The sequence below is a fragment of the Macaca mulatta genome, chromosome 12 (genome assembly GCF_049350105.2).
Source record: "Macaca mulatta isolate MMU2019108-1 chromosome 12, T2T-MMU8v2.0, whole genome shotgun sequence".
Lineage (NCBI taxonomy): Eukaryota > Metazoa > Chordata > Mammalia > Primates > Cercopithecidae > Macaca > Macaca mulatta.
The window spans coordinates 27,255,832-27,283,538 of NC_133417.1; the positions used below are offsets into that span (position 1 = coordinate 27,255,832).

Consider the following 27,707-nt stretch of genomic DNA (forward strand, 5'->3'; position numbering starts at 1 on the left):
TTGTCATAATTTGTGTCCATTTCATGTTTCAAGCTTGTCATAAAATTGTTCTTAATATCCCCTTATGCTTTTAATATCTTTAGGATCTTAGTGGTGTTCCCTCTTTATTTCTTGATATGGGAATTTTACACTCTCGTTTTTGTTTATTAATTTAACCAGATGGCTTATCAATTCTTTTGATGTTCTTAAAAAAAAAAAAAAAAACCGGTCGGAGGTGGTGGCTCACGCTTGCGATCCCAGCCCTCTGGGAGGCTGAGGCAGGTGGATCACTTGAGGTCAGGAGTTCATGACCAGCCTGGCCAACACGGTGAAACACTTTTTCTACTGAAAATACAAAAATTAGCCAGGCATGGTGGTGCACGCCTGTAATCCCAGTTACTGGGGAGGCTGAGGCAGGAGAATCACTTGAACCCAGGACATGAAGGTTGCAGCGAGCCGAGATTGAGCCACTGCCCTCCAGCCTGGGCAACAGAGCGAGACTCCATCTCAAAAAAAAAAAGTTTCATGAATTTTTATGATTTTATTTTCAGCGATTTTAGATTTTTCTTCTTATAGAAGTTTTTAATGCTATACATTTCTTTTTTTTTTTTTTTAATGCTGCAAATTTCTAAGCAACATTTTGGTGCTATCCACAAATTTGGATATGTAGCATGTTAGTTATTATTTAGTTTAAAATGTTTTGTTTTTTAGGAGGACTTTTTATGACCCATGACTTACTTAGAAGTATGTTATTTAATTTCCAAATATTTAGGGGCTTTCTAAATACCTTTCGTTATTGATTGCTATTTTAATTATATGTGGTCAGAGAGCTCACTCTTTTAAGATTTCAGTGTTTTGAGCCAGACACAGTAGCTTATGTCTGTAATCCCAGCACTTTGGGAGGCCAAGATGGGCAGATCACTTGAGGTCAGGAGTTTGAGACCAACTTTGCCAACATGGTGAAACCCCATCTCTAATAAAAATACAAAAATTAGCTGGGCATGCTGGTGTGCACCTGTAATCCTAGCTTCTCGTGAGCATGAGGCAGGAGAATTATTTGAACCCGGTAGGCAGAGGTTGCAGTGAGCTGAGAATTCGTGTTCTAATATTTTAGTGTTATGTGTTTTTTTGTTCAGGATTTTTTTGTGAGGCAGGGCATTTTGATTTTTTTATTGAAATTCACATAATATAAAATTAACCATTTAACCATTTTTATGTGAACATTTTAGTTGCATTTAGTACATATTCACAGTGTTGTACAACCACCACTTCTGTTTGGTTCCAAAACATTTTCATCACTCCAAAAGGAAACCCCATACCTGTTAGCAGTTGCTACTTATTGCCCCATTTCCCAGCCTCTGGCAACCACCAATCTGCTTCTGTCTCCTGTGGATTTACCTATTCTGAATAGTTGATATTAATGGAATCAGGCGACCTGTTACCTTTTGTGTCTGACTTAATTCACTTAACATAATATTTGCAAAGTTGTAGCTTAGGCCTTCGCCACATTGTAGCTTAGGCCTGTGCCACATTGTAGCTTAGGCCTGTGCGCTCGCACGCGCGCGCGCGCACAAACACACAGTGGCACACTATTCATACTTAAAATGTATTCATACTTAAAAATCTGTTCACACTATTCATAATTTACTTTTTTATCCATTAATTGAAATTTGGAATCTTTTCTTTTCTTTCTTTCTTTCTTTTTTGTTTGTTTATTTATTTATTTATTTTGAGATAGAGTCTCTCTTTGTTGCCCAGGCTGGAATGCAGTAGTGTGATCTCGGCTCACTGCAACCTCCACCTGCCAGGTTCAAGCAATTCTCCTGCCTCAGCCTCCCGAGTAGCTGGGATTACAGGCATGAGCCACCACACCCAGCTAATTTTTGTATTTTTAGTAGAGACAGTGTTTCACCATTTTGACCAGGCTGGTCTGGAACTCCTGACCTCGAGTGATCCGCCCACCTCGGCCTCCCAAAGTACTGGGATTACAGGCATGAGCCACCACACGTGGCCAAAATTTGGAATGTTTTCATCTTTTGTTTCTGTAAATAGTGCTGTTTTCAATATGTAGGTACATGGTTTTTTTTTTTTTTTTTTTTTTAGACGGAGTCTCGCTTTGTTGCCCAGGCTGGAGTGCAGTGGCCGGATCTCAGCTCACTGCAAGCTCCGCCTCCCGGGTTTACGCCATTCTCCTGCCTCAGCCTCCCGAGTAGCTGGGACTACAGGCGCCCACCACCTCGCCCGGCTAGTTTTTTGTATTTTTAGTAGAGACGGGGTTTCACCATATTAGCCAGGATGGTCTCAATCTCCTGACCTCGTGATCCACCTGTCTCGGCCTCCCAAAGTGCTGGGATTACATGTATTTTTTTAATACCTGTTTTCAGTTTTTTGGAGTATGTGTGTATATGTATTAAATGTATGTCTGTGTGTGTGTGTGTGTATATATATATATATTTGTCTTTTTATTATTGAGCTAAGAGCTCTTTATGTATTCTGGATACTAGACCCTTGTCAGATAAGTGATATGCAATTATTTTGACTCATTCTGTAAAATTGTCTTTTTAGTTTCTTAATAATGTTCTTTGATGGATAAAAGTTTTTTAATTTTGGTAAAGTTCACTTTATCCATTTTTTTCTTTTATTTCTCGTGCTTGTGGTGTCATATCTAAGAATTTGTTGCCAAAACAAAGGTCACGAAAATGTAGTCCTGTCTTTTAAGTGCTTTGTTTTTAGCTCCTAGGTCATTTATTTATCCATTTTGAGTTAATTTTTGAATATGGTGTGAGGCAAGAGTTCATCTTCATTCTTTTTCAAGTATATATCTGGTTATTCTAGCATTATTTGTTGAAGATACTTTTCTTTACCCATTAAATAACTTTGGAATCCCTGTCAAATATCCATTGACCATAAATGTAAGGGTTTTTTCCTGGGCTTTCACTTTTACCACATTATGTATTTCTACCCTTTTGCCAGTACTACATTGTTTTCATTGCTGTGGCTTTGTAGTAACTTTTAAAAATGGAAAGAGTGAGTACTCCTACTCTGTTCTTCTTCAAAATTGTTTTTAGTATTCAGGCTTCTTGCGGTTCCATATGAATTTGAGAATGGGCTTTTCTGTTTCTGCAAAAAAAGACCATTGGCGTGTTGATAGGTATTGCATGGAATATGTAGATCCCTTTGATATTATTGCCATACTGTCTATTAAATTTTCCAGTCTTAAATGAGCATGGGGTGTTTTTTCATTTACTCTGGTCATCATTGATTTCATATTCTATTGCTTTGGGACTTGTCTATTTCCCTGTTCTATCAGTTTTTTATAGTATTTGAAGCTATATTAAGCAATTTATATTTATCATGTCTTCCTGATATATTGACTCATACATAATGTTTTTCTCTGTCTCTAATAGTATTTCTTGAAACCTATTTTATCTGACATTATAGAGTGTCATTCTTTTGAGTAACAGTTAAATGGTATGTCTTTTTCTACCTTACTTGCAACCCCTATATTTAAAGTGTCTTTCATTTATGGTTATTAGTTGGGTTCTGCCTCTTTATACAATGATTTCAGTGTCATTAGACCCTTTAAATTTAATGTATTTTTGACATAGTTAGATTCAGGTATGCCACATTGCTATTTTTTTTATTTGCCCTATCTGTATTTTATTCTACTTTCCTGCATTTTATATTATTTGAACTTTTTAAAAATAATATTGAATACTTTACGAATTTCTGTGTCATCCTTGTGCAGTGTCCATGCTAATCTTCTCTGCATTGTTCCAATTTTATTATATGTGCTGCCGAAGTGAGCATTTCAGTTCACTTTCTTTAGTATTGTCTTTTTAGGTACATCCCCTTGAATTTTCTGAATGTGTTTGTTTTTCTAGGGACTGTGTTATCTACCTTTATCTACCTTTACCTTATCAAAATCTACTTCAAGTTAATATTGAAATTTCAAGTAAAATGTAGCAGCCTTACAACAGTATAATTCCATTCACATTCTCCATCCTATTGCTGTTGTTGCCATATACATTGCATCTCTATATAGTATATACCAAAAATAGTGTTAATCATTTTTGCCTTAAAAGAGATATTGGCAGCCGGGCACAGTGGCTCACGCCTGTAATTCCAACACTTTGGGAGGCTGAGGCAGGCAGATCACTTGAGGTCAGGAGTTCGAGACCAGCCTGACCAACATGGTGAAACCCCATCTCTACTAAAAATACAAAAAAAAAATTAGGCCGGGCGCGGTGGCTCAAGCCTGTAATCCCAGCACTTTGGGAGGCCGAGACGGGCAGATCACGAGGTCAGGAGATCGAGACCATCCTGGCTAACACAGTGAAACCCCGTCTCTACTAAAAGATACAAAAAACTAGCCGGGCAAGGTGGTGGGCGCCTGTAGTCCCAGCTACTCAGGAGGCTGAGGCAGGAGAATGGCGTAAACCCGGGAGGCGGAGCTTGCAGTGAGCTGAGATCCGGCCACTGCACTCCAGCCTGGGCAACAGAGCCAGACTCCGTCTCAAAAAAAAAAAAAATTAACCAGGCATGGTGGCAGGCACCTATAATCCCAGCTACCTTGGGAGGCTGAGGCACGAGAATTGCTTGAACCTGGGTGGCAGAGGTTGCGATGAGAGGTTGAGATCATGCCACTGCACTTCTGGGCCACAGAGCGAGACTCCATCTCAATTTTAAAAAGAGAGAGATACTGGCCAGGCACAGTGGCTCAAGCCTGTAATCCTAGCACTTTGGGAGGCCAAGATGTGCGGATCACTTGAGGTCAGGAGTTGGAAACCAGCCTGGCCAACATGGTGAAACCCCATCTCTACTAAAAATACCAAAAAAAAAAAAACATAGCCAGGTGTGGTGGCAGGCACCTGTAATCCCAGCTACTCAGGAGACTGAGGCAGGAGAATTGCTTAAGCCTGGAAATTGGAGGTTGCAGTAAACTGAGATTGCACCACTTTACTTCAGCCAAATCCAAATCCAGCCAAATAAAAAAGATATCTTCTTTAATTAAAGGAAAATAAACTCAGGATTTAGATTACTTTCTGATACCTCCAGGAACAGTTAAGGGATCCCGTATGTATTGTGTCTATTTTAATGCTTCAAAGACAGGAGATCTACAGTAAATTTGAGAGGTTCTTGGCTAAAAACTAACCTAGGAATGTTACACCTGGCTGGTTTTCAGATGAGATGAGCACTCTTTAAGATCGCCACAGATCTGTGTTCTTTTTACACATAACCCAATCAGAAGAGCAGAGTGTGAGCAAGCCCATGACACTGTTGAAGTTAACTTACCCACGTGCTTCTGTAATACCGGATTAGGTGTTTATTCTTCACCCCAAACAAGGTCAGATTAAGAGAACTTCATAACTAATAGTAATAGCTCTGGAAGGAAAAATAAATCAAGATAGTCTTGATGGCATTTTAATTTGCATTAGAAATATGGTCATGCATCATTTAATGATAGAGATACTTTCTGAGAAATGCATCTCTAGTGGGTTTTGTCATTGTGTGAATGTCACAAAGTGTATTTGCACACACCTAGATGGTGTAGCCCTCTACACAACCTAGGTTATATGGTATAGCCTACGAGCTACAAACCTATACAACATGTTACTGTACTAAATACTGTAGGCAGTTATATAACAATGATAAGTATTTGTGTATCTAAACATATGTAAACCGAAAAGGTACGTAAAAATATGATATAAAAGTTTTTTGGTTTTTTTTTTTTTTTTTGAGATGGAGTCTTGCTCTGCCGCCAGGCTGGAGTTCAGTGGTAAGAACTTAGCTCACCACAACATCCGCCTCCCTGGTTCAAGTGATTCTACTGCCTCAGCCCCTGAGTAGCTGAGACTACAAGGCGCGTGCCACAACGCCCGGCTGACTTTTTGTATGTTTAGGAGAGACGGGGTTTGACGTTGTTGGCCAGGCTGATAAACTCGTGATCTGCCTGCCTCGGCCTCCAAAAGTGCTGGGATTAACAGGCGTGAGCAACTGCACCCAGCCAAAAGATTTTTTTAAATGGTACACTGATATAGTGCAATTAACCATGTATGCAGCTTGCAGGACTGTAAGTTGTTCTAGGTGAGTCAGTGAGTGGTGAGTGAATGTGATGGCCTGGGGCATTTTACTACTGTAGACTTCATAAACACTCTTCACTTAGGCTACACTTAATTTATCTAATACATTTTTCTTTCTTCAATAATAAACTAACCTTAACTTACAGTAACTTTATAAACATTTTAATTCTTTTCACTTTTTTATTCTTATGTAATAAAACTTAGCTTAAAACACAAATACATTGTACAGCTATACAGAAATATTTTCTTTATATCCTTATTCTAAAGGTTTTCTTTTATGAATTTTTAAATTTTCTTTCTCTTTAATTTTTTTTAATTAAAAACTAAGATACAGACGTGCATATTAGCCTAGGCCTACTCAGTTCAGGATCATCAGCATCATTGTCTTCCACCTCCACATCTTGTCCCTCTAGAAGGTCTTCAGAGGTGGTAACACATGTGGAGCTGTCATCTCCTATGATAACAATGCCGTCTTCTGAAATACCTCCTGAAAGACCTACCTGAGTCTGTGTGTGTGTGTGTGTGTGTGTGTGTGTGTGTGTGTGTGTTTGGTTTGGGTTTTGTTTTGGTTTTTTGTTTTTTGTTTTTTGAGACAGGGTCTCACTTTGTCACCCAGGCTGGAATGCAATGGCACGATCTTGGCTCACTGAAGCCTCAACCTCCCAAATTCAAGCAGTTCTCCCACCTCAGCCCCCCAAGTAGCTGGGACTACAGACATGCGCATCACACCTGGCTAATTTTTGTATTTTTTTTAGAGACAGGGTTTCACCATGTTGCCCAGGCTGGTCTCGAACTCCTGAGCTCAAGTGGTCCACCCAAAGTGCTAGGATTACAGGTGTGAGCCCCTGCCCCCCGGCCCTGAATCTGTTTTGTAGTTTTTAATAAGTAGCAGGACATTCTTTTTAAGACAGGCTCTTGCCACTGTCACTCAGGCTGGAGTGCAGTGGTGCAAGCACTGCTCACTTGCAGCTGTGACCTCCTGGGCTCAAGTAATCCCCACCTCAGCCTCTGAGTATCCAGGACTACAGGCGTGTGCGCCACCACACCTAGCTATTTTTTTAATTTTCAGTAGTGATAGGGTCTCACTGTGTGGCCCAGCCAGATTTCGAACTCCTGGGCTCAAGCAATCCTCCCGCCTCAGCCTCCCAAAGGGCTGGCATTACAGGCGTGAGCCGCCAAACCCGGCCCAGAAGGACTACATTCTAAAATAATAGTTAAAAATGTAGTAAATACATAAACCAATAATAGCCATTTATTATCATTACCAAGTCTTACATACTGTCTGCTATACTTTTAAACAACTGCTAGCACAGTAGGACTACAGACATGTGAGTGATGTATTATGCTATGACATCACTGGGTAATAGGAATTTTTCAGCTTCTTTATAATCTTAGGGGGCCGCCATCATATATGCAATCTGTCATTAACCAAAATGTCACTTTGTGATACATGACTGTATGAGAAAAATTAAAGAATGGAACCAGTATAACTGTGCATTAATGTGGGAATGGATAAAATAGTTTATACAATGAATGTTCTTCAGCAGTTAAATTGAATGAGCTAGCTGTATATGTTTCAATAAAGAAAGATGTCTCAAAAACAATATGAATTGCAAAATAAGTTTCATGAAGTTATATGTAGTTGAGTTTCCCTTATTTGAAAAGCCTGGGACCAGAAGTTTCCGTTTTTTTTTTTTTTTTCTTTGGATTTTGGAATATTTGCATATATGCAATGAGATATCTTGGGATAGGGCCCAAAATCTAAAACCAAGTTCATTTGTTTCATATACATCTTATACACACAGCCTTAAGGTAATATAAGCAATATTTTAAGTAACTTCATGCATGACGTAAAGTTTTGACTGTAACCTGTCACATGAGGTCACGTGTGGAGTTTCTTTTTGTGTACTGACATGATATGATGCTTTTGGCATCATGTTGGTACTCAGAAAGTTAAAGATTTTGGAGTATTTCAGATTTTGGACATTTGGATTTTTAAAGTGCTCGGCCGGGTGCAGTGGCTTATGCCTGTAATCCCAGCACTTTGGGAAGCTGAGGTGGGCAGATCACTTGAGGTCAGGAGTTTGAGACCAGCCTGGCCAACATGGTGAAACCCCATCTCTACTGAAAATAGAAAAATTAGCCAGGCATGGTGGTGCATACCTATAATCCCAGCTACTCGGGAGGCTGAGGCAGGAGAATTGTTTGAACCTGGGAGGCGGAGGTTGTGGTGAGCCGTGATCGCAGCACTACACTCCAGCCTGGGCAACAGAACAAGACTCCACCTCCCAAAAAAAAAAAAAAAAAACTAAAAATAAATAAAATACTAATACATGTAAGGATAATAGATACATAGTAAACAGATATATATAGTAAAATCACCAACTACAGAATAATGGCTTCTACGGAAGTTAAGAGTAAAGGAAATAGGGTGAGTCTTTAGCTAATTAAGTAATGTTTGGTTTTGTAAGAGATCTGAAGGAAATATGGCAAAAAAATTAAAATCTAAATGTGATTGGTGACACATTAGTTACCTTTTTATGCATACTGTATGTTTGAATTTTTTTTAAAATTTCAGTTAAATTTAAGAAAAAGCAGTTTTCGGATGATTAGTGCTAAAAAGAATTATTATTCATTAAACTCTGATCTTCCTCACAGGAAAACATGTAATGCAAGTAAAATTGATTTTTTTTCCCACAATATTTATGATCCTAGATGCCAGCCTGTTATTGCACTCCAGGCCACTATCACTCCAGCCAACCTCAGTATCGCCCAGTCCCTTCTGTTCATTACAATTCACATCTAAACCAACCACTGCCACAACCTGCACAGCAGACAGGTGAGTTGTGTTTCTTATGTCATAACTTCTGAGCCATGCTTTTTCCCATCTTCTATTTCAGTATTGCTCTTAAGTAGTACCTACTCAGTCTCTCAGGATCTCGAATATGTTCATACATATGAGTTTGCAAACCAGTGAGATTAAAAGAGTGAGCAAATCTCAGCATCCTCTGGAAAGTACTACAGTGTCAGGTCTACATGCTAAAGGGTTGGGAGTATCTGGGAATATCTTAAGCAGTTTTTTAAGTGGCTGCCATCTCTCACTGCCATTGAAATTGAAGCTGTCTTTGCAGCCTGATAAATCACCTATGGTAACGGCAAGAGAGGCAAGGCAAGGCAAGATGACTTATCAATAGCTAACCAGAAGCAAAGATCAAAACCACCTAACTTGGATTGAGAACCCTAGTCTAGGGATGATATTTTGATCTTTTAGTAAGTATGCCTTTGAAAGAAATGATGTACTTAGCATATTTTCTGTGTTTTGCTTTTGAGTTTGTTGATTGATAGTGAAAAGTATTTTTAAACAAAATACAATCTAAGGCCACTTAAATGAAATTTATTAAAACTCAGCATTGTTTTTGTTTTAGCACTCTGCAGATTTTCTTCAAGCATTCAGTGAAAACAATTTTGATCTCAGTGTATAAAACTATCTTACTAATTTTTTAATGAACTCATTTCTCTATATGCTTCTCACCTAGATGTGTACTTCCCAGATGTTTAATAAGGTATTTATTCAGCCTTTTATAACTCTAGGAGTTGAAGAAGAATTTTATCATTGGTTTCTTTAGAGCTTTCTTAACTGCTTTTCACTATTGGAGGCTCCCAGACTATGTGAGTGTGACTCACTGAGGAACCCATAACCTCCACCTCCACTGAGGCTGTTTACTACTCTTGATATTGTGTGAAACTCTTCAGGGTTACCACCAGTTTAGGAGAAGCATCTCTGCACTGGCCCATCTGGTGAATAGTAGTCATACTTCTCTTTACTGTTGCAGTCTTCAGTGATCAGTGTGACTCACTAACTTTCTTTGCTAGATATAGTTCATGCTTAGCGTAGCCATGCAGGATAACTTCCAGGTCCTTAATCTGGTACCCTTAGGAGTTGTCTCGTGGTTAGTTTACAGGTTCTCCCCTTTTTAATATGTTACTAGCCTTGTATGTACCTGTGACAAATGTTCTTCCAAAGAATGTTGAATACAAACATTCGTCATTTTAGCCAAGTTACAACTGTAGTTCCAAGCTACCTAAAATTTAATAATACAGTCCACATCAAATAATGTAACTAGTATATGATATAATTTCAAAAGGTATCAAAAATTATTCTCTGTTCGTGGGAACATTGGTTGTGATACTGCTCATTAGCTGGTATTGCTCATTAGCTTTATATACATTGGTGTTTTATTCAGAAACAATTTTCTGAATTTTTCTGGACCTCAAGTAATATAATTTTCATTTTTTTTTCTGATTTTTGTCTTCCAAAATTATAACACAGACTGTACCTGATGCCATAATAAAGAAATGTACCTTTATGCTACTCATTTAAATATCCTTGTGTGTGACTAATTAACTTAATTCATTAGTACATCCTAGGCAGGCAAAAATCCTTTGTTCTGTATTTGTGTTAGCTTACTAATTTTGTTCTTCAACATGGCAAAATTTTTATCCCTCTCCATGGTCAAACTGCCTATAAAATCACTTTCAATCTCAAATTGGGACTAGTGTGCAAGTACAATTGCCTCTCTGCAAAAAAAAAAAAAAGACACTTAATGGAATACAACTAAATATGCCTGATCAGGGGTAAAAACATCTATGTGACAGATAGCATGTGTTTATTATTGGTGATATTTAATTGTGGGGTTTTCTCTGACGCTAGTTATGATGAGAAGGAAGAAACAATCAGATTGCATCTGAATAGTGCTACAGGCGCAAAAAAGAGAATCGTGTCTTGGAAAATGTTTGACATTGTATTTGACTCTTTTGAGTCAGTCATAATATAGTAAAAACTAGACTTGTCCTTTCAGCTATTTTATATAGTATCCTCTTAACTTACAGCTTAAGTTAGTTGACTCATTCAGTTTGAAGAATAAAAGGAATAAATCCTCAAAACATTCTTATCTAAAAGAGAAAGGAATTTTGTTATGCTAATAAGTATCATAGATAATTTTCCTTTAAAGAAAAGTTCAGCAGTGCCAGTGCCAACTATTGTGTTGGTAATTGTATTGAATCTTTTCATAGAATTAGTGGGGATTTTAACTCTTTTTTAAAAGTTGTAATCTAAAGACTTTTCTATAGTTAGCTCATCGTTAATTTTTATGTCAAAACTTGCAGAAGGCCAGGCGTGGTGGCTAACACCTGTAATCCCACCACTCTGGGAGGCTGAGGCGGGTGGATCATCTGAGGTCAGGAGTTTGAGACCAGCCTGGCCAACATTATGCCACCCCGTGTCTACTTTAAAAATACAAAAAAAAAAAAATTAGCCAGGCGTGGTGGCGCACACCTGTAATCCCAGCTACTTGGGAGGCTGAGGCAGGAGAATCATTTGAACCTGGAAGGCGGAGGTTCCAGTGAGCCGAGATGGCGCCACTGCACTCCAGCCTGGGCAACAGAGTGAGACTCAGTCTCAAAATAAAAAAAAAAAATTAACAGAAAAGTATGTGTTAATGTTTGTATGTGCCCTAGTGTAGAAAAGTAAAATGTACTGGGAAATTAACAAGACAGTTTATTGTTTTTGAGGTTTTTTTACAGATATATAGCAATTACTGTCTCATAATTTACATTTTTATATGGAAACATACTTCTGGGATTCCTTTTGGCTCTTATTTTCTTACCTCTCTACATTCTACTATCCCAATCTGCTTAAAAATGAGAAATAATTTTTCATATCTTATATTTTTATGTCTTGTCAAACAACACTTGCTTACCCCACAAAGTGTCAAGAAGCATGTTTTTTTTTTAATTACATAAAAGGGTGAAGCTATTCAACCAAATAATGAAAACACTAGTAGATTTGGCGTGGTTTTTTTTTTTTTTTTTCACTATGGCACAAGTAATGTTTAAATGTTTATATTTGAACTCAAAGAAATTTTGCCCTCAATTAACAAACCCAACTGAGCAAAGTATTTTTAGACCAGATAGGGTATAGGCAGTAGAAATACGGAATCTTTTATTATTTTTCCTTTGGCGGGTAGGGAGGAGGTTGGGGAAATATCTCAAGGATAAAATGCTCTAGGTCTTTTACCCATGTGTGCCAGTGGACCCCAGCTGAAATCAGGACTAACATTACTGCTGGGGAAATGAATGTACTAGTCTTTTGTTACGAATGTGAAACTACTGGACTGTTCATTCAAAACAAGGTTGCATAAACCCCTATCAACAGAAACAGAAGAAACCCTGGCTACACACATAAGACTTTCTGGACAATGCACTGTATAATGGAAAGAACAACAAAATAAAAGTCAGAATCCTGATGGCCCTTAGTCATTTTTAACTGGTGTTAGGCATATCACTTAAAGCCACTGAGTTTCAGTTGGACTCATTTGCAAAGTATGGAAGTTTTACTGTATTGTCTGTTGAAGCCTCTGTGTACTCTAAAACTCCATGATTCTTTGTGTCTCATATGAGTCATTTCTAGTTCAGAAAGGTAGAATAATAGAGAATTGGTTTGTAACAGCTTGGCAACCAACTGTCAATAACTGGAATCAATAAAAGCAACTATTTCAAAAGATCAGATTACCAGTTGCACTAATAAAGATTTATTACTTTAAACCTTTATCATAAAATGTATGCTTTGAATACTGTAAAGTACACTGCATATAAGGAGTTTGGTATACTATAAAGAAACTTTTTCTGCAGGTAGTAATTATAGTAAAGATTTTAGGTTTACAAAGCCCTAGCTGTTTTCTGTGTAGCTGTTGTTATTCTTATGACTCTTGAAAAGTTTGTAGCTTCACCATATACATTTAATATTTTGCAATAATTGGCCTTGTTCCTGAGCTGTTGGATTCGGGGCCGTAGCACTGTCTGAGAGGTTTACATTTCTCACAGTGAACCGGTCTCTTTTTCAGCTGCTTCCTGGCTTCTTTTTACTCAGGTTTCCACTGCTTTTTTGCTTTTTTTTAATGCTGTATGAAGGTGTTAACATTTGTTTATATTTTTCATTAATTGTAATACCTTTAAATCATGCATCATACTCAGAAATAGGGATTTGAATTTAAGTGACAGCTTTGGCCTAATGTAATTTACCTATTAAAAATTTGTGAGAGCTATTGCTTATTTCTTTTCCAAAGTAAGATTTGGATGGCAAATTCAGTTTGGTTTTGAGCCTATCTAAAAAGCTTAATGTTTTAAGCATACCAAACTCATTAGCAGAAGTCAAGTATATCTCTCCCTATTGCTACACAACTTTTTAGGGATATTGTTATATATGAAAGCATGACATCAGACGGACCTAATACACCTAAATGCATTTGAAGCTACTTGGGCTCAGCTCTTACCAACGATATAATTTAATTTTTTTTCCCAAACAATGATGTTGTTGCATATCTTTGGGAAGCAAAATGATTCTGTGAAACTATACTTTTAGTTTTGCAACCATTTGATAACTTCAAAGATTATCATTGCATTATATCCTTAGTCTTAGCTTTCCAGATAACCCAGAATCATATGGTTCCAAGTTGATTAAGCTTTGTTACCAGCAGACTATGGTAGGATCCTGATGAACGACACTATGGAAGAAACTTGTTAGGATAAACAGTCTTCAGTGTGTGCAGATTGTTGACAGAATTTCAAGGCACAAATTTAAGAGTAACGAGTGTGTAAAAGGCAAGCAGGAAAATCAGCACTACTGGGTAAGCAGATGAGGGGGCTTATTGATAGGAGAGTCAGCTATGTCAAATAGGGACTCTAGGCGCAAAGTCAATTTCTTTATTGACAGCTTTCAATCCAAGTACTAGGAATTTTGTATTTGTAAATTACTAGGTAGTGGCTCTGGCTATTCTTGTTTTTTCATTGAATCTGTGAGCATTTCTTAGTATGTATTGTGTGATTCAGCATAGATTCAGACATTGTATAATACCTACAAATCCACCTATTTCCCTTTTCCCTTCTCCATTAACCTGCCGCCACTGAAATCTGGAGCCAAATATATCTGGTAAGTACCCACAGATTTCCTTGAGTTGTATAGACTCTTCCATGGAATAGTTCTTTAAATAGCTGTGAGCTGTAAACTCTGTGTGGCTGTTTTTGTTAGAATTGGTTTTTGTATATGTATATGTTTATTTCAGGCACAGGAGTGAGAGAAGAGGGGTTGATAGATAAGAAGGGGTAATCAAGTGTGATAGCAACTGCATCTCCTTCCAAATACACCCATGGGGCTAGCTTTAGTTGAAATTGCCCGCCTACCGAAATAGTGCCACAGACAGAAGCCCAAGATTATAAGCTTGAGGTTTTAACAATTTGGTCTTGTAGATGCCTAGTTACAAATAAATTTGGCTTTAGTAAAACGGCTCATCTTTTAAAAAACAAAACAAAACAAATTACCTTCACAGTGCTTCTGCTGTACAAGCACAGTCTGAAAAAAAAATTAATAGGTACTATTAAGTGAAATAACCTTAGATTCATGGGTATTCTAAGCAGTTCTTTAATTCTTTTTGTAATTTTTCTGATTATTTCTGTGTTATTAAGAGTGCTTTCCTTTAGAACAAATGGTAGTTCAGATCACCTATATAAAATAAAATTAGCCTGTTAATGCCTGTTCAATACTTTTCTGCTGAGCACTACATTTCCTTCCTGCTCTCTTCTCAGTTAAAGTGAAAGAGAGTTAAAAATAGAATATTCTTTGGAGCCCTCCAGGGAAGTGCCTGCACCATCAATTTATATTGTCCTAGTTCTCTCAGCTTGCGGAATTGATTGTGCGTTCCTCTGAAAGTGCTGGAAGAAATGGCATAATATTGCAACAGTGCAGTCCTTTAACACAGCAGAATGGTAGTGTTTAAAAAATATATATATATATGTTGCGATCTGGGTATTTATTTTGTTGTTTGGTATCACTTACTATTGGCATTTCTTACTTTACAAAATAGAGGCTTTCCCACAATATTGACATAAATTCCTATAAAAGATATACTGTTTTCCTCTACTTTCCAGGTTAAATTCAGATGTATCACAGGAAGAATTTTTCTTAATTCTAATATACTGAAATATACTTTTTAATGGAGGAAGAATAATTTATGTGGTAGCCAGCTTGGTGTCGGGATACTGGAAATACTCTTCTTGTAGCATTTTTGAAACCTGTTGATACTTTTCATTCTCTAGTAATCTACTTCTCCTTCCTAATCCTCAACCTTCTCCCTCTTTTCCAGATCATTGGATTTTTCTTTCTCATACTTGGCAGTCTTCAAACTATACTTTTGACACTATCAGAACTCTGTACCACTCTTGCTTTTGTCTGAATAATTAGACAAGGAACCTAAACTACAATGCCACTTCTCTAGGTGTCACTCTGTAACGGTTCATGCCCAGCAGTCTGAAATTTCTTTGTTTAAACAAAAGTTCAGAGGAATTCATGAGCAACTTGAACAGTTCAAGATGTAAATTTTATTAAGCAAATGTACATAATGTGAGGCATACCTGTAATTAAATGATCCTTTATTTTAATGTTAACAATTATTTTATTAATGGTTTTGTCTTACATAGGCAAAAGTAAGATTCTTATCTTTGATAGGATTAGGTGAATGATGTGGGGTTTTTTGTTTTTAGTGCTTTCCAGCTGAGTATTTCTAGTTTTGCTTGTGATTATAGTAATTTTAACCAATATAGATCCCAGTTTTATTTTCTTTTTAATTAGAACAAATGCTAGTCTGTTATGCCTGTTGAGTACTTTTCTGCTGAGCACTGCATTAGAAAAAGACCAATAATCTTTTAGTAATCTTTAATGTTCTGCTCTTTAGAGAATATAATTCAAAATTATATACTTTTTAGCCAGTTACTATGTTGTATGTTTGTTATAATTATTAGAATGAGTGATAAAACATTTCATCATGACTTCTGGAAAAACCGTTCAGATACCTGTCCTAGTGCCAGTAGAATTTCCCTCCTGGGGTACCGATCATACTGAGCATCAGATGTTAAATGACAATTTTAGTTGTGATAGTTTAGAACGGTTCCTCAGACCCTGATGGCTTTCTACCCAGTGTAGTTTAAACCTGGTGGGTTTTCCTGCTTTTTATGTAAAAATGAAATGCTACTCAGTGGATGGAAAAAAGCCATTGCTTCACAGAACTTCAAGACTTCACCCATAAAACGTAGCAGCTCTCCTTGCACAAAATGTGTCCAGGTTAAAGCTGGCATTGCCCTGCTGAGTAAAGTCTGACTTCTTGGCAAAGTAGCCTGACTTTGTGGAGAAGACAGCCAGTATCTATGAAAACTCTGCTAGACAAATCTTCTATAGACTCATCTGGAATGTGGCAACAGACATTTTGAGCAAAAGCAGCCTTCGAGGCAAAACAGCAAAACTAAAGTCCAAAGGGAACATTGGCGATTCACATGGAAATACTCAGGCTGAGAGACAGAACTGTGGGATGTGGAACCTGAAATAGTGTCACCATTTGAGCCAGTTCTTCTTCTTCCCAGTTGTCTTTTGTTATGTTTTAATATTTTAGAGACAGAGTCTCACTGTTTTGCCTAGACTGGAGTGCAGTGGCCCTTCCTAATTGTTTAATACAATTTATGCATATAATCTAATTAGAGCAAGGCAAGGAAGTGTAACTTTGAAATACATAAATAGTAAACCACGCATCTTGGGGGTAGTGGGCAAACCAAGGGAAGGACTGTACCTCCCACAGAGAGAACATTATGGGCTAGTCATATACTCATTTACACGTGCTCTTTTTTAAAGCCCCCAAGTTCATATGGCTGCCATCTGGACTAACTACTCAAAAATTTTCACTCCGATTCCTATTTTGAATAACAATGCTTATACTCACCAATAAATCTTTAGTTCAAATGAACAAAAAGTTTCCTTGTTGATTGACATTATTTCCAGCAATTATCTGTTTTCCTGTAATTAAGTTTATCTTGAGACTTAGGTATGTTAAGCTACAGTAAAATCTTCATTAACCAAAATTATCAGAAAATGAAACAAGGCCGGGTTCTGCTTATTTGAACAACATTACTATAATACTTTTTTCTTCTTCAACATGTGTTCCTCAAAAAAGTAAATTTTAGAATCAGACAGCTGTGTGCAACTCCCAGCTACACACTTGATAGCTGTTGACCATAAACAAGGTATGAACCTCTCTGTGCCTTTTGTTTCCTCATCTGAAAAATAGGGATAATAATTGTGTCTGTTTCATAAGATTGTGAACACTAAATGAGTTAACATATCCTAAGTACTCATAATAGTGCCTGAAACTTAATAAATGTCATTTGAGGCTTCGGTATTAAGATTAGCTTGTGTGGGCCAGGCGCAGTGGCTCACGCCTATAATCCCAGCACTTTGGGAGGCCAAGGCGGGCGGATCATGAGGTCAGGAGATCGAGACCATCCTGGCTAACAGGGTGAAACCCCGTCTCTACTAAAAATAGAAAAAATTAGCTGGGCGTGGCGGCGGGCGCCTGTAGTCCCAGCTACTGGGAGGCTGAGGCAGGAGAATGGCGTGAACCCGGGAGGTGGAGCTTGCAGTGAGCCGAGATCGCGCCACCGCACTCCAGCCTGGGCGACAAAGTGAGCCTCCTTCTCAAAAAAAAAAAAAAAAAAAAAAAAAAAGATTAGCTTGTGTGGCTGGGCACAGTGGCTTACCCCTGTAATCCCAGCACTTCAGAAGGCCAAGGCAGTCCAATCACCTGGTGTCAGGAGTTCAAGATCAGCCTGGCCAACACGGTGAAACCCCATCTCTATTAAATATACAAATATTAGCTGGGTGTGCTGGCACGCACCTGTAATCCCAGCTCCTTGGGCAAGAGAAGCACTTGAACCCAGGGGATTGAGGTTGCCATAAGCCGAGATGGTACCACTGCACTCCAGCCTGGGCAACAAAGCAAGACTCAGTTTCCAAAAAAAAAAACAAAAGATTAGCTGTGGTATCATTGTAGCAAAGATAATTATATATTAAATGAAAATTTAAATTTAAAATGAAAATATAATTTTAAAGATAATTATATTTTAAGTGAAAATTTAAATTTAAAATGAAAGTATAATTTTAAATTATACTTTAAATGAAAAGACAGGAATTTGGGGGCCAAATTGCAAAGCCGACACAGGAAGCTGACATAGTTTGTTCTAAAATGTTTGTTTTTTGTCCTTTGAGCTTCTCAACCCATGCCTTCATACTGAAAGTACAGTAAAGATCAGTTGAGTTGTTTGATGTTAAACTTGAGGTCTAAATATGTTTTGAAGAAAATTACTTAAATACTTTCTTCCCATACATTGTAAAATTTCTTTTGATCAGATGTGGAAGCATTATATGAAAAAAGATTTTGAACTGGTATGTGTCATATAACCCCATTTCTATAAATAATGAAAATGAATATATATGTTGCCCTCTGCATAGAAAATTAGGCTAGCTGCATATAAAAATGTAAATGGGGAGTATCTGTAAGTGATTATTTTCCCATACAGACTTTTTCTATTTTTGTATTTTTTTCCAAATTTTCTATAAAAATCTTTTTTATGCTCTATAAGGTTTTTATAAAATATGTGAAGTCTACATTTTTAAAAATATTCAGGCCAGGTGCCATTGCACACCACTATAATCCCAGCACTTGGGGAGGCCAACGAGGGCGGATCACTTTGAGCTCAGGAGTTCAAGACCAGCCTGGGCAACATGGCAAAACCCTGTCTCTACTAAAAATACAAAAATTAACTAGGTGAGGTGGCACACACCTGTAATTCCAGCTATTCAGGAGGCTGAGACAGGAGAATCGCTTGACCGAGGAGGTGGAGGTTGCAGTGAGGTGAGATCGCGCCACTGTACTCTGTCCTGGGTGATAGAGTAAGACTGTCTCAAAAAATAAGAGTAAGTAAATTAATTAAAAATAAAAATATTCAAATAATACCTTCATTACAAGCTTTATATACTAGATATAAAGTTAAACAGTTTGTATTCTTTATTTGAGTTCTTCCTAAGCACCTTGAGGCTAATCATATGGAATCTGTGATTTAGCTGCTGTACAGTTTTCTAGGAGAGACTTAATGAGTGATCCACAAATTCCAGTCTGATGTGATTTGTATTCGTGAGAGTGTCATTTTAATGAAAAGGTGATTAAATGTGTTTAATCTTATAAACCAATGTTACCTTAAAATTTTTTTAATTTTTATTTTTATTTTTTTAAGATGGAGTTTCGCTCTTGTCGCCCAGTCTGGAGTTCAATGGCGCGATCTCAGCTCACTGCAACCTCTGCCTCCTAGGTTCTAGTGATTCTCCTGCCTCAGCCTCCCAAGTAGCTGGGATTACAGGCATGCGCCACCATGCCTAGCTAATTTTGTATTTGTAGTAGACATGGGGTTTCACTATGTTGGTCAGGCTGGTTTAACTCCTGATGTCAGGTGATCTACCGACCTCAGCCTCCCAAAGTGCTGGGATTATAGGTGTGAACCACCGCGCTGGCCCAGTGTTACCTTAAAATTTAAATTCAGGCCGGGCGCCATGGCTCATGCCTATAATCCCAACACTTTGGGAGACCGAGGCGGGCAGATAACCTGAAGTCACGAGTTCGAGACCAGCCTGGCCAACATGGCGAAACCCTGTCTGTACTAAAAATACAAAAATTAGCTAGGCATGGTGGCACGCGCCTGTAATTCCAGCTACTCGGCAGGCTGAGGTATGAAAATCACTTAAACCCGGGAGGCGGAGGTTGCGCTGAGCCAAGATGGCACCACTGCACTCCAACCTGGCGGACAGAGTAAGACTCTCTCTCAAAAAAAAAAAAAAAAAAAAAGCCTACACAAACCATGAGAGAACAACTAATCAGAAAACGTTTATGTTACCTGCAGAGTTTTATGAAATGTGGCAAAAGAGAATGGACAAAATCGTGAAGGGATTAATAAGATTCTTAGTGAAGGTATTTTTTTAAGTGCTTGGCATTATTATTTTTAATAGCTCCACTGTGTTCAAAAACTCAACCCTGGCTTATTTATGCTACTTCTGAATGAAGTACTGAGATGTTAGTGTTTTTTCTACTTTCACAATCTTTAAAATCTAGAACTTCCTGGTAGTTCTCATCACTCTTCTATGTGTAAAACCTTTGCTTCTTCACCAGTATTCTGTTGTACCTTCATCTTCCACTTATCATTTCACATACCATATTCATTCATTCTTGACTGTTCCCCATTCCTCAAACATATTAACTGTCTTACTTTTTCCAAACCTTTTACTTTTGCTGGAATGAGCTTTTCCTTTAAGTCCAAGCCCAAATGTCACTACCTCTATAAATATCAGTCAGGACTAATTTCTTCCTCTTGTTTTCATAAGACTCTATTTATACTGCTATCCTCATATGGTATGGTGACTAAAAATGCCTAATTTCAAAGATAGGGACCATGTCATATCTATCTTTATCTAACCCAGATGGTGTCCTTTTTACTACCCTTTGTAACAAATGACCAGATGCTGAGATCAACTGTTTTATATTTCATGTCAAATTTTCAAAATGTGCGTGGTGTTCGTAAAGAGTGTGTGTGTGTGTGTGTGTGTGTGTATGTGTGTGTGTGGCAATTAGTAGGCATGGATATTAAAGGAAATTAGGCTGCATTAAAGAATAAGATACCAGGCCAGTCATGGTGGCTTACGCCTGTAATCCCAGCACTTTGGGAGGCTGAGGTGGGTGGATCACCTGAAGTCAGGAGTTCAGGACCAGCCTGGCCAACATGGTGAAACCCCTACTAAAAATACAAAAATTAGCCGGGCATGGCAGTGCGTGCCTGTAGTCCTAGCTACTGGGGAGGCTGAGGCAAGAGAATTGCCTGAACCCAGTAGATGGTGGTTGCAGTGAGCCAAGATTGCACCACTGTACTCCAGCCTAAGCAATAGAGACTGCATCTGAAAAAAAAAGAGAATAAGATACCATTGGAAATGTGCTGATGGAGCTTTCGTGATGTAGCCAGGCATAATGGTGCACACCCATAGTCCTAGCTCCTCAGGAGGCCTAGGTGGGGAGGATCCTTTGAGCCCAGGAGCTCGAGTGTACAGTGAGCTGTGAACATGCCACTGCACTCCAGCCTTGACAACAGAGTGAGACTGTCTCTAATGAAACAAAGCAAAAAAACAAATTCCATGACTTAGAGTCCAACTGACCCCACATTAAATCACTACGACATGGCTTCTATAGGTATTTATTGAAAGCATTTTTTGTCTCAGACCTTTTATCATAATAGAGAATTTTAAGCAGGAGACCTCCAAGACGAGTCTCAAAAAATTGTTAAATTTAGATAAGTAAAAAGAATCAGACCTGGTACTGTGGCTAACGCCTGTAATCCTAACACTTGGGGACGCCAAGGCAGGCGGATCACCTGTGGTCAGGAGTTGGAGACCAGTCTGGCCAATGTGGTGAAACCCCATCTCCAGTAAAAATAGAAAAATTAGCCGGGCATGATGGCATGTGCTTGTAATCGCAGCTACTTGGGAGGCTGAGGTGGGAGAATCACTTGAACCCGGGAGGTGGAGGCTGCAGTGAGCCCAGATCGTGGCACTGCACTCCAGCCTGGGCAACAGAGTGAGACTCCATCTCAGGAAAAAAAAAAAAAAAAATCAGAAGCACATTTGCACATAAATTGGCCTTGTTTTTTAAAGCTTTCTTTCGAGGCAACCTACAACCTTGAATATTTCTTGAATAGACTACAGAAGTAATATGCATAACATTTTTAGTTTCTTAGGGGGATATGACTGTTTTAAGTCAAATTATTTTAAGTCAGATTATATTACAGTGAATTCTGCCAGATATATAGTTTGTTTTCATTTCAGTAGACTATAATTCTGCCAAGTCTGTTTTAAGAAGTTATTATCCCAGTCTATACAGAACCCAAATTCTGATGCTTCTATAGATGTGTGTATATGTTGAGGTGCATTTCCAACACAAAAAAAGGTCTCATGTTCACATTTCATTTTCATTCCTGTGTTATTTTTCTAAGGGTGGAAATTTGTCATTGTATGTTTTAGTGGTGTTTGGAATTTGGGGTGTAAATTTGAAATACTTGTCATTTGATGAACTGAAAATAGTGTGAAATGTTAATTGTTAGATTAAAAAGGAAGAAGTTTATTCTGTTCTCTGCCTTTACCTGCCTATAAGTTTAAGTAGTATAGGAAATTCACAAGGAATAAAGGTTTAGCAAACAGCATATTATCAATCACTTTATTACAGATAAGAACTAAAATACACATTTTTTTTGTACAAAGTTAAATTGGTGAGAAGGAAGTCATTGGAAACATGGCCATAAAGTACTGTTGCCATAGAAATAACATCATTTTACAAAAACCCTTCACTGTTAAGGGATTCACTATAACTGAATTTTTACTTTGGTTTTGTTTTTTTTTTCTGTGTTTTGGGGGTTTTTTGTTTGGTTGGTTGGTTTTGTTTGTTTGTTTTTTGAGACAGGGTCTTATGCTGTCGCTTAGGCTGGAGTGCAGTGGCGCTATCTTGTATTTTTTTTGTGGAGACAAGATTTGGCCGTGTTGCCCAGGCTGGTCTCGAACTCCTGAGCTTACCCACCTCCATCCCCCCAATCCATCCATCTCCCAAAGTGCTGGGATTATAGGTATGAACCACCACACCTGGCCAAGATTTTTAGTTTCTTAATTTTAATGTGTTGCTTTGTTACAGGATATACTTTGTAGTTAAATTTTTAGAGAAGATGGATGCTAGATTTTATTCAATTGTTGGGTCCTTGAGCAGAATTATTAAGGCTACCAGACAACTACAGTGATGCTGCTGTCTATAATCAATACTTGAAATTGCCATTTCTGTTACTTTAGAAATTAGTGAGGATGTAAATGAAAACTGATAACAAAATGTATTTATGGTGTTATCAGGGAAACAATTTCATTGCACTTTAGCTGTTGAAGTCTGTATAGGTGGTGTTCTAGTTCAGTTCATCTTTGTAAAAACTTTTCAATACTCTGAAGCTAGATGATTGTTTTTATCTAGTTCTTTAAAAAATAAAAAATAAAAACTTTGGGGGTTAGCATCTAGTAAATTACATGAGTCTTTAGCTAATTAGTATACCTAAAAGAATCCTTTTAGGATCAGGAGACAAAATACAATTCATATTCACTACTTAGAGCTTATCATTGTAGATTCTTGTTAAGTAAAAAAGTTTACTTGATAAAAGTAAATTTGTGCACTTAACTTACCACTTAAATTACCAACAGTCAGTTTAGGTGTTTGCTTTGTGACCTTGAGCAGATTACTTGGTTTGTTTAATGATCTGTCAAGTGACCTTAATCAAACAGTGAAGAAATAATCTAAAAAATTACTGTATAACTCCATTTGTCTGTGTCTTTGACACATTCAAAAGTGGTTCTCTCCCCTGCCTTTTTTTTAAATCCCCAGCAGGAACAGTTTCATGGGAATGGAACCTCTGCAGATGCATAGAGCCCCATGCTTGTGTTAATATTCTGTTATTACCAACTTGAAATTCTTAATAGTTTTTTTTGTTGTTTGTTTGTTTGTTTTTGTTTTTGTTTTTAACAAGGGGCCCTACATATTTTCCATTTACTCTGGGCTCATGTTATGTAGCAGCTCCTGGTCCTGAGAAACTAGTTGTCATAATAGATTGCAATATGTAACTGAATAGTAATTGTTCTATGTTATCTAAGTGTGTGACTCTATAATCTTTGCAATTGTAGAAGAAATCTTTGTAGGCAGATTTTATTTCAATATATTTTAGTGAGGGAATGTAGGTAACTTGGGCTAAAATGTTATTTCATAATAGATGGTTTTAGGGATTTACCATGTAATCAAAATTTTAGCGTTTTAGAGCATAAAAGTACTTGCTTAAATTTTTTTTTAAATCTTATTAGATGAAATGAATTCAGAGCAGGATTTAACTCCTTGTGCCATTACAGGTTTTCAAGTTATACCCAACCAGCAGCAAAACTACCAAGGAATAGTTGGAGTTCAGCAACCCCAGAGTCAGAGCCTAGTCAGTGGCCAACCCAACAGCATTGGAAATCAGATTCAAGGAGTAGTCATCCCCTATACTTCAGTGCCAACATATCAGGTACAGTGTCTCTTTTATGTACTTTAGGTAGAGATGATTTTGAATAAATTAAGTGCACAACTACAATACATCTTCTATGCTCTCCTTTTAATAGAGGAAAAACAATTCTGTAATATACAACTTTATAGTCTTAAGAGTTTTATTAGTTATAGCAGCTTTGTTTTATCCTCATTTTATTGCAGTATTCATTTATTAATGTTTAGGATCTGCAACACATGGGTATTGGCAAGTAAATATTGTCTGGCATTGTCTTATGTTTCCAGCAATACAGGTAGATGAGCAAATGTCTTATTCTATTCCTCAGCTCTTTAGAAAGTCCTCGTTGCTGGGAGAGAGAAATAGGAGGGAAAATAGAGGTTGGCGGTCAGTATTTGAAATAGAGATACAGCATATACCTTGAATCTGTAGTTATAGAATAGGAAAATATGTGCAGTTTCCTGTGCTGTGACTGATTTTTTTCCTTCCTCTCCATCCCAAAAAGCAATGATATGTCTCATATTTTAAAATGTTACAGATTTTAGGCCGGGCACAGTGACTCACACCTGTAATCCCAGCATTTTGAGAGGTATAGGCAGGCAGATTACTTGAGGTCAAGAGTTCGAGGTCAGCTTGGCCAACATGGTGAAACCCTGTTTCTACTAAAAATACAAAAAATAGCTGGGCAAGGTGGCAGGGCCTATAATTCCAGCTACTCGGGAGGCTGAGGCAGGAGAATTGCTTAAACCCAGGAAGTGGAGGTTGCAGTGAGCTACCACTGCACTCCAGCCTGGGCAACAGGGAGACTCCATCTCAGAAATAAAAACAAAATGTTACAGATTTTAATTTATAGTTCTAAAGCAGAAATACCTATTATTTCATAAATAAGCACGTGTCTTCAATATAATATGACACATTTTTCAAAAATTTGTTTTACCTTCCTTTATCTTTATGGAGTGACTTACAAGAGGGTTTATTTTATTAGCCTCATTGTTTTTCATAGCTGAGTCTGATTTTAAGAACTCCAGGCCAGGACCAGGTGCGCTGGCTCATGTCTGTTAATCCTAGCACTTTGGGAGGCCAAGGTAGCTGGATCATTTGAGGTCAGGAGGGTGAGACCATCCTGGCCAACATAGTGAAACCCCATTTCTATGAAAAATACAAAAATTAGCCAGCCGTGGTGGCAGGCGCCTGTAATGTCAGCTACTCAGAAGGCTGAGGCAGGAGAATCACTTGAACCCGGGAAGCAAAGGTTGCAGTGAGCTGAGATTGCGCCACTGCATTCCGATTGCACCACTGCATTCCGGTCTGGGTGACAGAGAGAGACTCAGTCACAAAAAGAGAGAGAGAGAGAACTCCAAAGACCACTTTCATTTGTCTCAACAAGGAGAGAATAGCCTAGTTGGGAAGATGGGGAATAGCCTAGTTGGGAAGATAAAATACACATATTTTATGTGTTTTATCTAAACACATGTAAAAACAGATTGGTGATAGTGTACAGATTAGTAACTGAGGATCAGCATGAAATACAGCAATGAACAGGTTAAGGACTTGATTTGAAGCCTTCTGGGAAGTTAGAAACCTTTAGCTCTTCAAAAAAAATGATGGGCATAAATTGGGTAAGATGACATTCTGAGAATGAAGAAGAGTATAAGCAAAGGTGCAAGCATATTCCATATAATTTCAGAAAGTTGAAATTAAAGTGTGAAATGTGAGATTGTCAAATGTTGTTGAGCCCCAAGTGTATGTCCAGTTTTGAGGACCCTTGACCATAGAACACATCTACAAAAGAAAGAAAAGATACATCATGAAAACTGGGTTTTCCATCTTCATTTTCTCTCACATCCCCCATGCTTCTGACCCCTTATCCTCCATCCTTGAGCCTAGGCACATGAGCCTGCCCTTTGTCTGTTTCCCCATAGTTAAGCATTAAACAGGATTGGCACCAAGCCAGAAGCCTTCCCTCCTGAAAGACTCTGGTTATAGTATCTAATCCAATACAGAGTTGAGCATGTAAGATCTGCCCTTAATCTTTGGGGGCTTACATCTAGTAAGAGAAATGTCATTTTTAAACAAATCACAGCCTAATTAGTGTAGTTTTTTTTTTAATTGACTGGGTATTGAAACCATTCCAGAGCTAAGGTAGTGGTCATAATTTCTACAGCATACATTTTTACATTTTAACATTATTTTCTCATTGTATTTAATGTAATTCTCACATTGGCTCAATGATTGTAGGAAGTATTGCTCTAGCCAGCTATCAATAATAGTCATCTGCTTTAAAGTATGACTCCTACTACATTTGGTAATCAAGCTGGGTAGTGATAAACTGTCATCTAAAAAATAAGCCAGAAAAGTCATCTGTCCTACACCTCCTGAGCCAGAGGATATGGATTTGAACTCTGACTTTCCCTCCAGTGCATTCTATGCCTGTACATTTCTCTAATAGTGGTCGCTTGCTCACTCTATCTCGCTCGCTCTCTCTCCTTCTCTCTCCCGCTTCCTCCCTCCCTCCTTCTCTTTGTTTTTGAGATAGAGTCTTGTTCTGTCACACAAGCTGGAGTGCAGTGGCGCGATCTTGGCTCACACAACCTCTGCCTCCCAGGCTCAAGTGATTCTCTTGCTTCAGCCTCCCAAGTAGCTGGGATTACAGGCGTGTGCCAGCACACCTGGCTAATTTTTGTATTTTTAGTAGAGATGGTGTTTTACCATGTTGGCCAGGCTGGTCTGGAACTCCTGACCTCAAGTGATCTACCCTCCTCCACCTCCCAAAGTGCTGGGATTACAGGCATGAGCCACTGCACCCGGCCAATCATTACCTTTTAAATCATAGAGCCAGGTATAGAGAACAGTGAAGTGATTCTAGAACTGAGTTTCTGGAGCCACAAGGTTTGAATTCTGACTTTTCTACTTACTAATCTAAGGTCTTACAGCTAGTAAGTGGGAAAGTCAGGATTCAAACTCATGCCATCTATTTAGCCATCTACAAAATAGATGATAAAAGTACCTTCAGGCTGGGTGCAGTGGTTCACGCCTGTAATCCCAGCACTGTGGGAGGCCGAGGTGGGCGGATCACCTGACGTCAGGAGTTTGAGACCAGCCTGGCCAACATGGTGAAACGCCATCTCTACTAAAAAATACCTTCTTAGATTGTTCAGAAGCCTTAATGAGATAATACACATAAAGCACTTAGAACTTAAAACATGGCAGTAAATACCCAATAATGTTAACCCTCCTATCATTACTATTACTAACATCATCATCATCAGTGGTTATAGTGGTTATATTGGCTTTTTTTTTTTGAGACAGAGTCTCACTCTGTCGCCTAGGCTAGAGTGCAGTGGCCCAGTCTCAACTCACTGCAACCTCTGCCTCCTGGTTCAAGCAATTCTTGTACCTCAGCCTCCTGAGTAACTGGGATTACAGGCACGCGCCACCACTCCCGGCTAATTTTTGTATTTTAGCAGAGACGGGGTTTCACCGTGTTGTTCAGGATGGTCTCAAACTCCTGAGCTCAGGCAATCTGCCCACCTCAGCCTTCTGAAGTGCTGGGATTATAGGTGTGAGCCACAGCGCCCAGCCTGGCTTTCTTTTTTTTTTTTTTTAATAAAGATCCTTCAA

At 38.2% G+C, this 27,707-nt stretch overlaps 1 protein-coding gene and 2 non-coding genes across 39 annotated transcripts in view; 2 read left to right on the forward strand and 1 right to left on the reverse strand.

The window, feature by feature from the left end:
- The window catches only part of R3HDM1 (R3H domain containing 1), a 125,835-nt gene that overhangs the window by 51,793 nt on the left and 46,335 nt on the right, over positions 1–27,707 (forward strand). For all 37 annotated transcript variants that reach the window (XM_015109985.3, XM_028830663.2, XM_015109993.3 and 34 more), the window contains 2 exons: positions 8,778–8,901; positions 23,956–24,110. In XM_015109985.3, coding sequence (XP_014965471.3) covers positions 8,778–8,901; positions 23,956–24,110 — 279 coding nt within the window. The remainder of the gene's footprint in view (positions 1–8,777; positions 8,902–23,955; positions 24,111–27,707) is intronic.
- On the reverse strand, positions 3,683–3,789 carry LOC114671547 (U6 spliceosomal RNA). The gene has a single exon (XR_003721589.1). It is a non-coding gene; the product is annotated as a U6 spliceosomal RNA (small nuclear RNA).
- Positions 12,890–12,971, forward strand: MIR128A (microRNA mir-128a). The gene has a single exon (NR_031965.1). It is a non-coding gene; the product is annotated as a microRNA mir-128a (primary transcript).